Source organism: Trachypithecus francoisi, unplaced genomic scaffold (assembly GCF_009764315.1).
Source record: "Trachypithecus francoisi isolate TF-2019V2 unplaced genomic scaffold, Tfra_2.0 Lachesis_group8, whole genome shotgun sequence".
NCBI lineage: Eukaryota > Metazoa > Chordata > Mammalia > Primates > Cercopithecidae > Trachypithecus > Trachypithecus francoisi.
The window spans coordinates 63,235,670-63,246,837 of record NW_022681473.1 but is presented as its reverse complement, the minus strand read 5'-3'; the positions used below and the strand labels follow the sequence as shown (position 1 = coordinate 63,246,837).

At 45.5% G+C, this 11,168-nt stretch overlaps 2 protein-coding genes across 2 annotated transcripts; both read left to right on the top strand.

Annotated features, from left to right (window-relative positions):
- The first annotated feature begins 5,278 nt into the window (after positions 1-5,278).
- LOC117080580 (ceramide synthase 2-like) lies at positions 5,279-7,448 on the top strand. Its single transcript, XM_033205732.1, has one exon. The coding sequence runs from the start codon at positions 5,406-5,408 to the stop codon at positions 5,943-5,945; it is 540 nt and encodes a 179-aa protein (XP_033061623.1). The 5' UTR covers positions 5,279-5,405; the 3' UTR covers positions 5,946-7,448.
- Positions 5,575-10,092, top strand: LOC117080579 (ceramide synthase 2-like). Its single transcript, XM_033205731.1, has 2 exons — positions 5,575-6,537; positions 8,892-10,092. The coding sequence occupies exons 1-2, from the start codon at positions 5,958-5,960 to the stop codon at positions 8,894-8,896; spliced, it is 585 nt and encodes a 194-aa protein (XP_033061622.1). The 5' UTR covers positions 5,575-5,957; the 3' UTR covers positions 8,897-10,092.
- The last annotated feature ends 1,076 nt before the right edge of the window (positions 10,093-11,168 follow it).

Genomic DNA, 11,168 nt, shown 5'->3' with positions numbered 1-11,168 from the left:
TAGTTTCTTATTTCCTACACATGCTTCTCAAGCATTTCTGTCATTTATTTATACTTACGGAGCATGTTATTATATAAACTCTGATAATTCCGTTACTGGATTTTTTTTTCTTCTGAATCTCTCTGTTTTCATTTCTGCTAGTCCTTACCCATGATACCTTATTTCTTTGTGTGGTTAATTATTGTTTACTGTAAATTATTCACCTTTGAATTTTATTTCTAAGACTTTAAAAAGACTTTTTAGGCCGCGTGTGGTGGCTCACGCCTGTAATCCGAGCACTTTGGGAGGCCGAGGTGGGTGGATCATGAGGTCAGGAGATCGAGACCATTCTGGCTAACATGGTGAAACCCTATCTCTACTAAAAATACAAAAAAATTAGCCGGGCATGGTGACAGGTGCCTGTAGTCCCAGCTACTTGGGGGCTGAGGCAGGAAAATAGCGTGAACCCGGGAGACAGAGCTTCCAGTGAGCTGAGATCGCGCTACCACACTCCAGCCTGGGCGACAGAGCGAGACTCTGCCTCAAAAAAAAAAAAAAAAAAAAAAAAGAAGTCTTTTTATTGAAATACAACTTACATCATCAAAGTGTAGAAATCCTAACTTAATAATGTTTTACTTATGTGTGCACCTGTGGAGCTATCACCCAGATCAAGATGCAGAACTTTGGCAAAGCACGGTGGCTCACACCTGTAATCCCAGCACTTTGGGAGGCCGAGGCAGGTGGATCACCTGAGGTCAGGAGTTTGAGACCAGCCTGGCCAACATGGTGAAAATCCGTTTCTACAAAAATTACAAAAATTAGCCAGGCATGTTGGTGCGTGCCTGTAGTCCCAGCTACTCAGGAGACTGAGGCAGGAGAATTGCTTGAACCCGGGAGGCAGAGGTTGCAGTGAACCAAGATTGCACCATTGTACTCCAGCCTGGGCGACAAGAGCAAAACTCCGTTACCCTCCACCAAAAAAAATACAGAATATATCTGGCACCCCAAAAGACATCTTTGTGCCTCCTTCTAATCAGTACCTACTCCAACAGTAACTGCTATTCTGATCTCTACCACCATGTATTAGTTTATCCTATTTTAAAATGTCATATAAATGGAATCACATAATATATACTTTTTGTATGTCTGGCTTCTTTCATTTAACATTGCCTTTGAGATTCATCCATGTTTTTCACGTATCATGTTAGTAATTCACTACTCTCATTGCTGTTTTACTTTTCATGTGCATGACATATTTACATATATTCCTACTGATGTTATGATTATATATGCTATTTCATACGTATTATTTAAGTACTCTAGTATGATTCCTTTGTCAGATATATGTACTGCAAATATTTGCTCCCAGTCTATGAGTTGCCTTTTTACTTTTTTTTTTTTGAAGCAGACTCTCACTCTGTCGCCCAGGCTGGAGTGCAGTGGTGTGATCTCAGCTCACTGCAACATCCACCTCCTGGATTCAAGCAATTCTCCCACCTCGGCCTCCCAAGCAGCTAGGATTACAGGCATGCACCACCATGCCTGGCCCCTTTAGCTCTCTTAATGATGTCTTTTTGGCGAACAGAAGTTCTTAATTTTGGTAAAATCCAATTTATCAATCTTATGTTCTGTCTAGGAACTCTTTCCACCAATATTCTCCTAGAGGCTTGATTGCTTTATTTTAGCTTCCACATTTAAGTCTACGATCCATTCTAAATTAATTTCTGGTAGTTGTGAGGAAGGCGTGAAGGTTCAGTTTTTCAGCTTAGTTATCCCATCAACCCATTTATTTAAAATAACTCTGATAAATTGGAATGGAACCTTTGTCATGAATCCCACACATAAATATATGTGTGGGTCTGTTTCTGGGCTCTCTGTTCTATTCTTTAGGTGGTTTTGTTCTTTTTTGTTGTTCCCAGAGGAGCAATAAAGAGTTGCATAAAGAAAAAGTGGATAAAGTCCTCCCACCCTCTTCTCTTCGAAGTAACCACGTTACCACTCTGAGAGGCATTTAGCTTTCCTCCATGCTCTTACAAACATATGTGCTCACACACAGTGTGCATTTACAAAGAAGTTTTTAACCACATGGGGAGATGCTTTCTTGTAAAACGAAGAGAGTAGAATGTAAATATTTATGTATCAAACTGTATAAGAGTAGTAATAAAAAGTAGCACTTATCATGTGCCAGGTGCTTTCCTAAGTGCTTTACGTATATTAACTCATTTAATTCTCATAGCAGCCTGAAAGATACGGGCAATTTTGCTCCCATTTTACAGATGATGAAACAGAGGCACAGAGAAGGTGAAACTTGCCCGGTGCCGCATAACCAATATATGGTGGAGCTAGGATTCAAACCCAGCCTGTCTGGCTCCAGAGCCCATACTCTTAACCAGAATTGGTTAGAATAAGACACGTGGAAACATTAGTTGCACTTACCTCTATGAATTAGGATTTTTATTATTTATCCCTTGCTCACTGCCCTTCACCATTCTGACCATTAGGGCCAAGTTCTTTCCCAGCCTTGAAGCCTTTTCATTTCTAGTGTAGACAGTTCCTCCATGACTCACTGCTCAATCAACTGCTATTCACCTTTCAACCCTCAGCCTAAATTCCCCTTCCCCATGAAGTTTGCCCTGACTTCCTACACAAGTATGACTTCCCTGAAACAATTCCACAACTTCCTGTCCTGTGCTTTTCCTTTCTAGCAGTCAGCACAATTGTACATAACAATTTCTGGAATGAGTTGTTTGAATAGCTGTCTTCCCTGAGCACCCCCTAACTGTGGGCTCTATGAAGGCAAGCTCTGGGTCTGTCTTGTTAATCTTTGGGTGCCCAGAGCCTTGTCTGAAACAAGTAGATATGTATGTGAGGGTTCCACCGTGGAGCAGATCAGTGAGAGGCCAGTAGGGGGCTTGGCTTGGGGAGCCCTTTTGCTGTGTTCTAATATGGGTGCAGAGGGAGGTGCTGGAATCAGACACATGGCCCTGAATTAAAATACTGACTAAGCAAGCTGTGCAAACCTGGAGTATAACACTCACATTCTGAGATCTGCTTCCTCTCATATAATATGGGGTTAAAAATATCACTTCGTGGCCAGGTGTGGTGGCTCACGCCTGTAATCCCAGCACTTTGGGAGGCTAAGGCGGGTGGATCATGAAGTCAGAAGATCGAGACCATCCTGACTCACACAGCAAAACCCCGTCTCTACTAAAAATACAAAAATTAGTCGGGCGTGGTGGCATGCGTCTGTAGTCCCAGCTACTCGGGAGGTTGAGGCAAGAGAATCGCTTGAACCAGGGAGGCAGAGGTCGCAGTGAATCGAGACCATGCCACTGCACTCCAGCCTGGTGACAGAGCGCAAGTCAGTCTCAAAAAAACAGACAAACAAAAAACCCTCATATTTACAAGAGTACATGACACACAGTAGATGTCCAATAGTTAAATGAATTTATTGAATGCGTTTGAAATAATTAAATATGATTTTTTTCCAGTTTCTTAACTTCTCCGTACCGCTGACCTCTGTTTTCTTATCTGTGAAATGAGATAGTAAATAAACGAATACACCTATTTCTTTTTTTTTTTTGAGACGGAGTCTCATTCTGTCGCCCAGGCTGGAGTGCAGTGGCACGATCTCAGCTCACTGCAAGCGCCGCCTCCCAGGTTCACGCCATTCTCCTGCCTCAGTCTCCCGAGCAGCTGGGACTACAGGCGCCCACCACCACGTCCGGCTAATTTTTTTGTAGTAGAGACGGGGTTTCACTGTGTTAGCCAGGACGGTCTCGATCTCCTGACCTCGTGATCCGCCCGCCTCGACCTCCCAAAGTGCTGGCATTACAGGCGTGAGCTACTGCGCAGGGCCAAATATCCCTATTTCTTAGGACTGTTGTGGGAATTCAAGAACATAATCCACGCAAAGCACAGAACCCAGTGTCTAGCATGGAGGAAATGCTCAATAGCGGTGAACTATGCTTCTTATTATTATGGGTAAAGCACCTTCTGGAGTGCTCAGCACACAGTAGGCACTCTGTAGATAGATGGTGCCAAATGTTACTGACTTAGCCTTCGTGGAGTCATGTCCAGCTGCTTCTAGGGCAGTGCAGGGTTCAGGCTCTGAGAGTGCCTCCAGTTTCCAGGTTTGGTGCTGTACTGACGCCACCCAGTGGCCATCATGGGCTACTGCAATCCCAGCCTTGGCTAATACCTTGCTCCCGGGTTATCCTTCCTGACGCCATCCAAACCTTAAGAAGAGCCTTGTTCATTTCCTTGGAAAACCGGGAACACTGGAGACAGAGAAGAGGAAATGGATTTGAGAGATAATCCAAGAATGTGGGTTCAACAGACTTTGTGATCAATTATATATCCAGTGGAGAAGGAAGACGGATTTGTCTAAAATAGTGGTTCTCAAGTAGGGGTGATTTTGCCAAAAAGGGGACATCTGGCAATGTCTGGAGACATTTTTGGTTGTCACAACTTGGAAGGAGGGATGCTATTGGAATCTAGTGGGGATAGACCAGGGATGCTGCCAAATATCCTACAATGCACATGACAGCCCCCCAATAAAGAATTATCCAGTCTCGCCAGGCACAGTGGCTCACACCTATAATCCCAGCTCTTAGGGAGGCAGAGGTGGGAGAACAGCTTGAGCCCACGAGTTCAAGACCTGCCTGAACAATATAGTGAGACCCTGTTCTCCACAAAAAAGGAAAAAAAAAAAAAAAGAATTATCTAGTCCAAAATGCCGAAGTGTCAAGGTCAAAATAACCCGGTCTAGACAGTCTAACTTGGGCATTCACTGCATCAAGAAAAGCTGTGAAAAACCTGTCACATGAACTATCACTGCTGTGTCCAGTTCAAGGATCAGGTAGGTCTGAGGACAATCCTAGCCAGGAGCTAGCACAGCCTATGGAATTCTCTCAAGTCAAGGAAGGGGAAACATTACAGATCATTTATTTCTTCAACTTACAACATTTATGAACACAATACATATATTTAAACTATTGCTGACAGTGTACGTGGTTATTAATCACACTGAAGGACTTAAACACAGAATATAAGTTATGTTAACTAGAAATTCTCAAAGTAGGCCTGGCACAGTGGCTCACACCTGTAACCCCGGTACTTTGGGACGCCTGGCAGGAGATTGCTTGAGCCCAGGAGGTTGAGACCAGCCTGGGCAGCATAGAGACCCTATCTCTTAAAAAAAAAAAAATGTTTTTGCTTTCTTTCCCGGCTGAGCTCGGGCTGAGCTCGACTGGGCTCGGCGGGCGGCGGCGCGGCGGGCGGAGGAGGGAGGGCGAGGGCGGGCGCAGGCCGGCGGGCGGACGGAAGAGGGAGGAGAGGCGCGGGGAGCCAGGCCTCGGAGCAGCCACCCGAGCAGACAGATCACACGAAGCAGCGGCCCCGGCCCCGCCAGATCTGCAGCCGAGATGCTCCAGACTTTGTATGATTACTTCTGGTGGGAACGCCTGTGGCTGCCTGTGAACTTGACCTGGGCCGATCTAGAAGACCGAGATGGACGTGTCTACGCCAAAGCCTCCGATCTCTATATCACGCTGCCCCTGGCCTTGCTCTTCCTCATCGTTCGATACTTCTTTGAGCTGTACGTGGCTACACCACTGGCTGCTCTCTTGAACATAAAGGAGAAAACCCGACTGCGGGCACCTCCCAATGCCACCTTGGAACATTTCTACCTGACCAGTGGCAAGCAGCCCAAGCAGGTGGAGGTAGAGCTTTTGTCCTGGCAGAGCGGGCTCTCCGGCCGCCAGGTAGAGCGTTGGTTCCGCCGCCGCCGCCGCAACCAGGACCGGCCCAGTCTCCTCAAGAAGTTCAGAGAAGCCAGCTGGAGATTCACATTTTACCTGATTGCCTTCATTGCCGGCATGGGCGCCATTGTGGATAAACCCTGGTTCTACGACATGAAGAAAGTTTGGGAGGGATATCCCATACAGAGCACTATCCCTTCCTAGTATTGGTACTACATGATTGAACTTTCCTTCTACTGGTCCCTGCTCTTCAGCATTGCCTCTGATGTCAGGCGAAAGGATTTCAAGGAACAGATCATCCACCATGTGGCCACCATCATCCTCATCAGCTTTTCCTGGTTTGCCAATTACATCCGAGCTGGGACTGTCATCATGGCTCTGCATGACTCTTCTGACTACCTGCTGGAGTTAGCCAAGATGTTTAACTATGCAGGATGGAAGAACACCTGCAAGAACATCTTCATCATCTTCGCCATTGTTTTCATCATCACCCGACTGGTCATCCTGCCCTTCTGGATCCTGCATTGCTCCCTGGTATACCCACTGGAGCTCTATCCTGCCTTCTTTGGCTATTACTTCTTCAATTCCATGATGGGAGTTCTACAGCTGCTGCATATCTTCTGGGCCTACCTCATTTTGCGCATGGCCCACAAGTTCATAACTGGAAAGCTGGTACAAGATGAAGGCAGTGACCTGGAAGAAACAGAGAACTCAGAGGGGGAGGAGGCTGCAGCTGGGGGAGGAGCAAAGAGCCGGCCCCTAGCCAATGGCCACCCCATCCTCAATAACCGTCATCGTAAGAATGACTGAACCATTATTCCAGTTGCCTCCCAGATTAATGCATAAAGCCAAGGAACTACCCCCCTCCCCGCGCTATAGGGTCACTTTAAGCTCTGGGGAAAAAGGAGAAAGTGAGAGGAGAGTTTTCTGCATCCTCCCTCCTTGCTTTTCACCCAGTTGCCTTTAAACCAAATTCTAACTAGCTCATCCCCAGGTAGGGGGATGTTGGTTATATTCTGTTAGAGGGGGATGGTTGTATTTTCCTCCCTATCCTCCAAGTCATCCTTTCTACTGCTTTTGAGGCCCTCCCTCAGCTCTCTGTGGGTAGGGGTTACAACTCACATTCCTTATTCTGAGAATTTGGCCCTAGCTGTTTGCCTTTGACTCCCTGACCTCCAGAGTCAGGGTTGTGCCTTATTGTCCCATCTGTGGGCCTCATTCTGCCAAAGCTGGACCAAGGCTCACCTTTCTAAGCTCCCTAACTTGGGCCAGAAACCAAAGCTGAGCTGACTTTTAATTTTTCCCTCTATGACACAAATGAATTGAGGGTAGGAGGGTGCACATAACCCTTACCCTACTTCTGCCAAAAAGTGGGGGCTGTACTGGGGACTGCTCCAATGATCTTTCTTTGTGCTACTTCTTTCAGCTGCCCCTGTAGCCACAGGGCTAAGATCTGACTGCCTCCTCCTTTCTCTGGCCTCTTCCCCCTCCCGCTTCTCTTCAGCTAGGCTAGATGGTTTGGAGTAGAATGGCAACTAATTCTAATTTTTATTTATTAAATATTTGGGGTTTTGGTTTTAAAGCCAGAATTACGGCTAGCACCTAGCATTTCAGCAGAGGGACCATTTTAGACCAAAATGTACTGTTAATGGTTTTTTTTTAAATTAAAAGATTAAATAAAAAATATTAAATAAACCATGAAAAAAATGTTTTTAATTAGCTGGGCATGTTGGCACACACCTGTAGTCCAAGCTACTCAAGAGGCTGAGGCAAGAGGATCACCTGAGCCCAGGAGGTCAAGGATGCAGTGAGCCATGTTTATGCCACTGCTCTCCAGCCTGGGTGACAGAATAAGACCTTGTCTCAAAAAAAAAAAAAAAAAAAAAGGCGGGGGAGGTGGGGGCCGGCGCGGTGACTCACACCTGTAATCCCAGCACTTTGGGAGACCAAGGTGGGTGGATCATGTGGTCAGGAGATCGAGACCATCCTGGCTAACATGGTGAAACCCCTTCTCTACTAAAAAATACAAAAAATTAGCCAGGCTTGGTGGCGGGCTCCTGCAGTCCCAGCTACTCGGGAGGCTGAGGCAGGAGAATGGCATGAACCCAGGAGGCAGAGCTTGCAGTGGGCCGAAATTGTGCCACTGCACTCCAGCCTGGGTGACAGAGTGAGACTCTGATTCAAAAAAAAAAAAAAAAAATCTCGAAATAGATTTTTAAAAATTAAAATCTTAGAGTTCAATTAGGAGATCCTTTGGATTTCCTTGCAGAAGAAAAGCAGTAACTGTGAACCAAGGAAAAGATTCCACTTCTCGTGCTTCCTAGTATTTGCTATAACAAACTTGGGAAGCAGTCAGATCCTTGCCCTTCCTTTAATATCTGCTCTACGCTGTAGAAAATGTGCAGTCAGAAAGCAGGTTAAGGGCTCCACTTAGTGGGAAGCAACAAGACCAGGAGATCAGGCAGGAGAACTAGGAGCACAAGGCTTTCTCTTATGCCTGTGAAGGGAAGAAATGTCTCAGAACATGGACAAATGAGACTTTTCCAGCTCCACCCTTCTGTCAATAAACCAGGCCTGGCCTGGTGGCTCACACCTGTAATCTCAGCACTTTGGGAAGCCAAGGCAGGGGAATTACTTGAGGTCAGGAGTTCAAGGCCAGCCTGGGCAGCATAGCGAAACCCTGTCTCTACAATAATAATAATAATAAAATAAAACACAAACCAGACAGAGGGGTTTTCGGGCCCACTCCTCTAGATTCTTATCTGAAATCCACTCTCACCACTGGGAATTCCTGTGACACTCCAAAGATTCCAAGGATATTATCTTTTAGTTCCTTTCCTCTCCGTTGGAAATTCCAACCCAAGAAAGTCTCAAACTGCTGCAGCTGTAAAGCCTGATGAATGACTCAGTTCCTCCACCTGTAGGCCTTTGTACTTAGGGCAGAAAGTCCTCAACTCTGAATGACCTTGGCACCCCGGGTGCTGCTCCCTATGTGAGAGAGACCTTTCCTATCTGGGCCTGGCAGTCCTCTGGCCCTTAGGGGAACCCTCTGTGCTTGTCTTTCTCCACCCCTGAAAGTATCTCCGAAACGCTATTTTTGTGACATTCTCCACCCAACATGGCTTTGCAAAATATGTGTTCTACTCGCAGGTTGACTGGTGTTCTGACTCATGATGAAGTTACCAGGATCTAGTAGGAATCATTTGATCCAGATGTGAGGTGGCATCTTTCCTCTGCTGGCCTATTTACCTGACCATCCTGTTTCCAGTAAGGCCTGATAGGAATTTTTAAAGCCTACAAAAGTTCCTTTCGAAAGCTCAAAGTTCCCCTGGAATCACACTTTAAGTTTTTGTTTTTCTGTGTATGGAATGCTTCTGTATTTTCCAGAGAAATTTCAGAACAAACTTCCATGGACATATTATTCTACAATCTAATCAGAATTTGAAATTACTCTACCTTTGAAATCTCAAGGCCCACCAGTCTGTTTTCTGACCACCCCTCTCAGTCTGCCCAGCTGCCATTCTCTACGTCCTAGAGCACCTCATAGAGAGCACCAGTTCCCAAGCCTGCCTCCATCACCACGGCTACCTGCTCAGTTCAGATACCCTCATCTCTTGCCCCAATTCCTGCAGCAGCCACAGCCTTCTGCCCGGAACCAGGTCTTTCCATTCTCCTGGCCCTCTGATGTGTCCCCCAACATAGCAGTAGTTTCCATAACTCATTCTGCCTGGTGCCCAGCAGATCTTTCTGTTGGGAGTTTTACTGGACTGCAGATTGCCTCATGTCTCTGTGCCTGGGCTCTGCTTCCTATTCCAGGACATCAGCAGACCCAGACTCACTTGAACTGAGAAGCAGTAGAAATTACTGGCCTTAATTTTTCAAAGTTAACATTGTTATTGTTTTTAAGGGTGACGTTCTGAAACACCTTAGAGCCTGGAATCAGCACTTCATCTTCACATGGGCCAAAAGCATATCTCTAATAGAAACTTCTAAGAAGGCTCTGATGACAAGGACTGAGACTTTCTATTAAAATATGGTGTATGAAAAGCTATTTGTTGAGAAAAAAAAATGAGGAAAATTGGCCAAAAAATTGCATTTCCTCTCCCATGGTAATGAAACTTGGTGCAACAGCCTCTATAAATGATGCAACACTGCCCTGTGGTGAGAAGTTGAAGAGCTCTTGTCAAATAATAACAGAAAGCTTTAAACTTAAAGTTATGTAAAATTTGAAGGAATTCTCTTACAGTCCTGCTAATAACCCTGGCGTGGTACACCCAGTACAGGCCACTAGAGCTGTTCTGTGGAAATTGTTGAATTGTTTATTTTGATTTTGTTTGTTTGTTTCCTCTCTGCCCTTTCACATTCAATTTTAAGTTTTTTATTTGCTTTCAGTTTCTCTCTCTCTCTCTCTTTAATTTGAGACAGGGTCTTGCTCTGTTGCCCAGGCTGGAATGCAGTGGTGCGATCTTAGCTTACTGCAGCCTCAACCTCCCGGGCTCAGTCAATCCTTCTGCCTCAGCGTCCCATGTAGCTGAGACCACAGGCATGCCACCATGCCCAGCTAATTTTTGTATTTTTGGTAGAGACGAGTTTTGCCATGTTGCCCAGGTTGGTCTTAAATTCCGGAGCTCAAAGGATCCATGCACTTCAGCCTCTCAAAGTGCTGGGATTACAGGTGTGAGCTACCACACCTGGCTGAAAAATGTTGATTCTTTTTTATAATCCACCATCTCTAACAGACCCTCGCCATAGCTTCACTCCAGGGTCTTCTTGTTTTATAAAATATGAAGGAGTAGCTGTCAGTAGGATGAGGGTCCAGAGGTAGTAAATATTACCTGTACTATTAGCCACCCAATTGGAGTCAAAAGGTGATCTGTCATGTCTAAGATTTATGTCATCTAGCAGTTGAACAAGGACTTCCCATAAGACAGTGAAAGTGAGGCCTGAGCACTGACTTCATTGTTGGTGCCTTATTTCCATGCTAATGACCATCAACCACCAGTTTAGGGTCCAGAACTCTGGACTTGTATTTCCATCTGCATCCTGGACACCTTCCATCTTAGGTAAGTTCCAACAAAAAATTTCTCAGTGGTGCGTGTTTCCCATTTCTTACAGCATGGAGCTATTTTTATTAAACGATGGAATGTTATTACCATCTGTAAGTCTGCAGTCCTATATTCCACCACAGTCTGACCTAATTCTGCCAGAATCTGGAGCACAGCAGAACCTGAGAGTGGTCGACGGGACCAGCAGGATGAGAGTGAGTATCTATAGTAAGCCTCTTTGCTGTCTTTGAGTTCTCCCTGATCTCACTCCATTTTTTAAATTTTTATTTTGTTATTTTTAGAGTCGGTATCTTGCTGTCACCCAGACTGGAATACAGTGGTCCGATCATGGCTCACTGTAGCCTTGAATATCCTAGGCTCA

Bases quoted from the DNA above. Each gene is read 5' to 3' on its own strand.
- LOC117080580 (XM_033205732.1), top strand. From the start codon at position 5,406: ATGCTCCAGACTTTGTATGATTACTTCTGGTGGGAACGCCTGTGGCTG.
- LOC117080579 (XM_033205731.1), top strand. From the start codon at position 5,958: ATGATTGAACTTTCCTTCTACTGGTCCCTGCTCTTCAGCATTGCCTCT.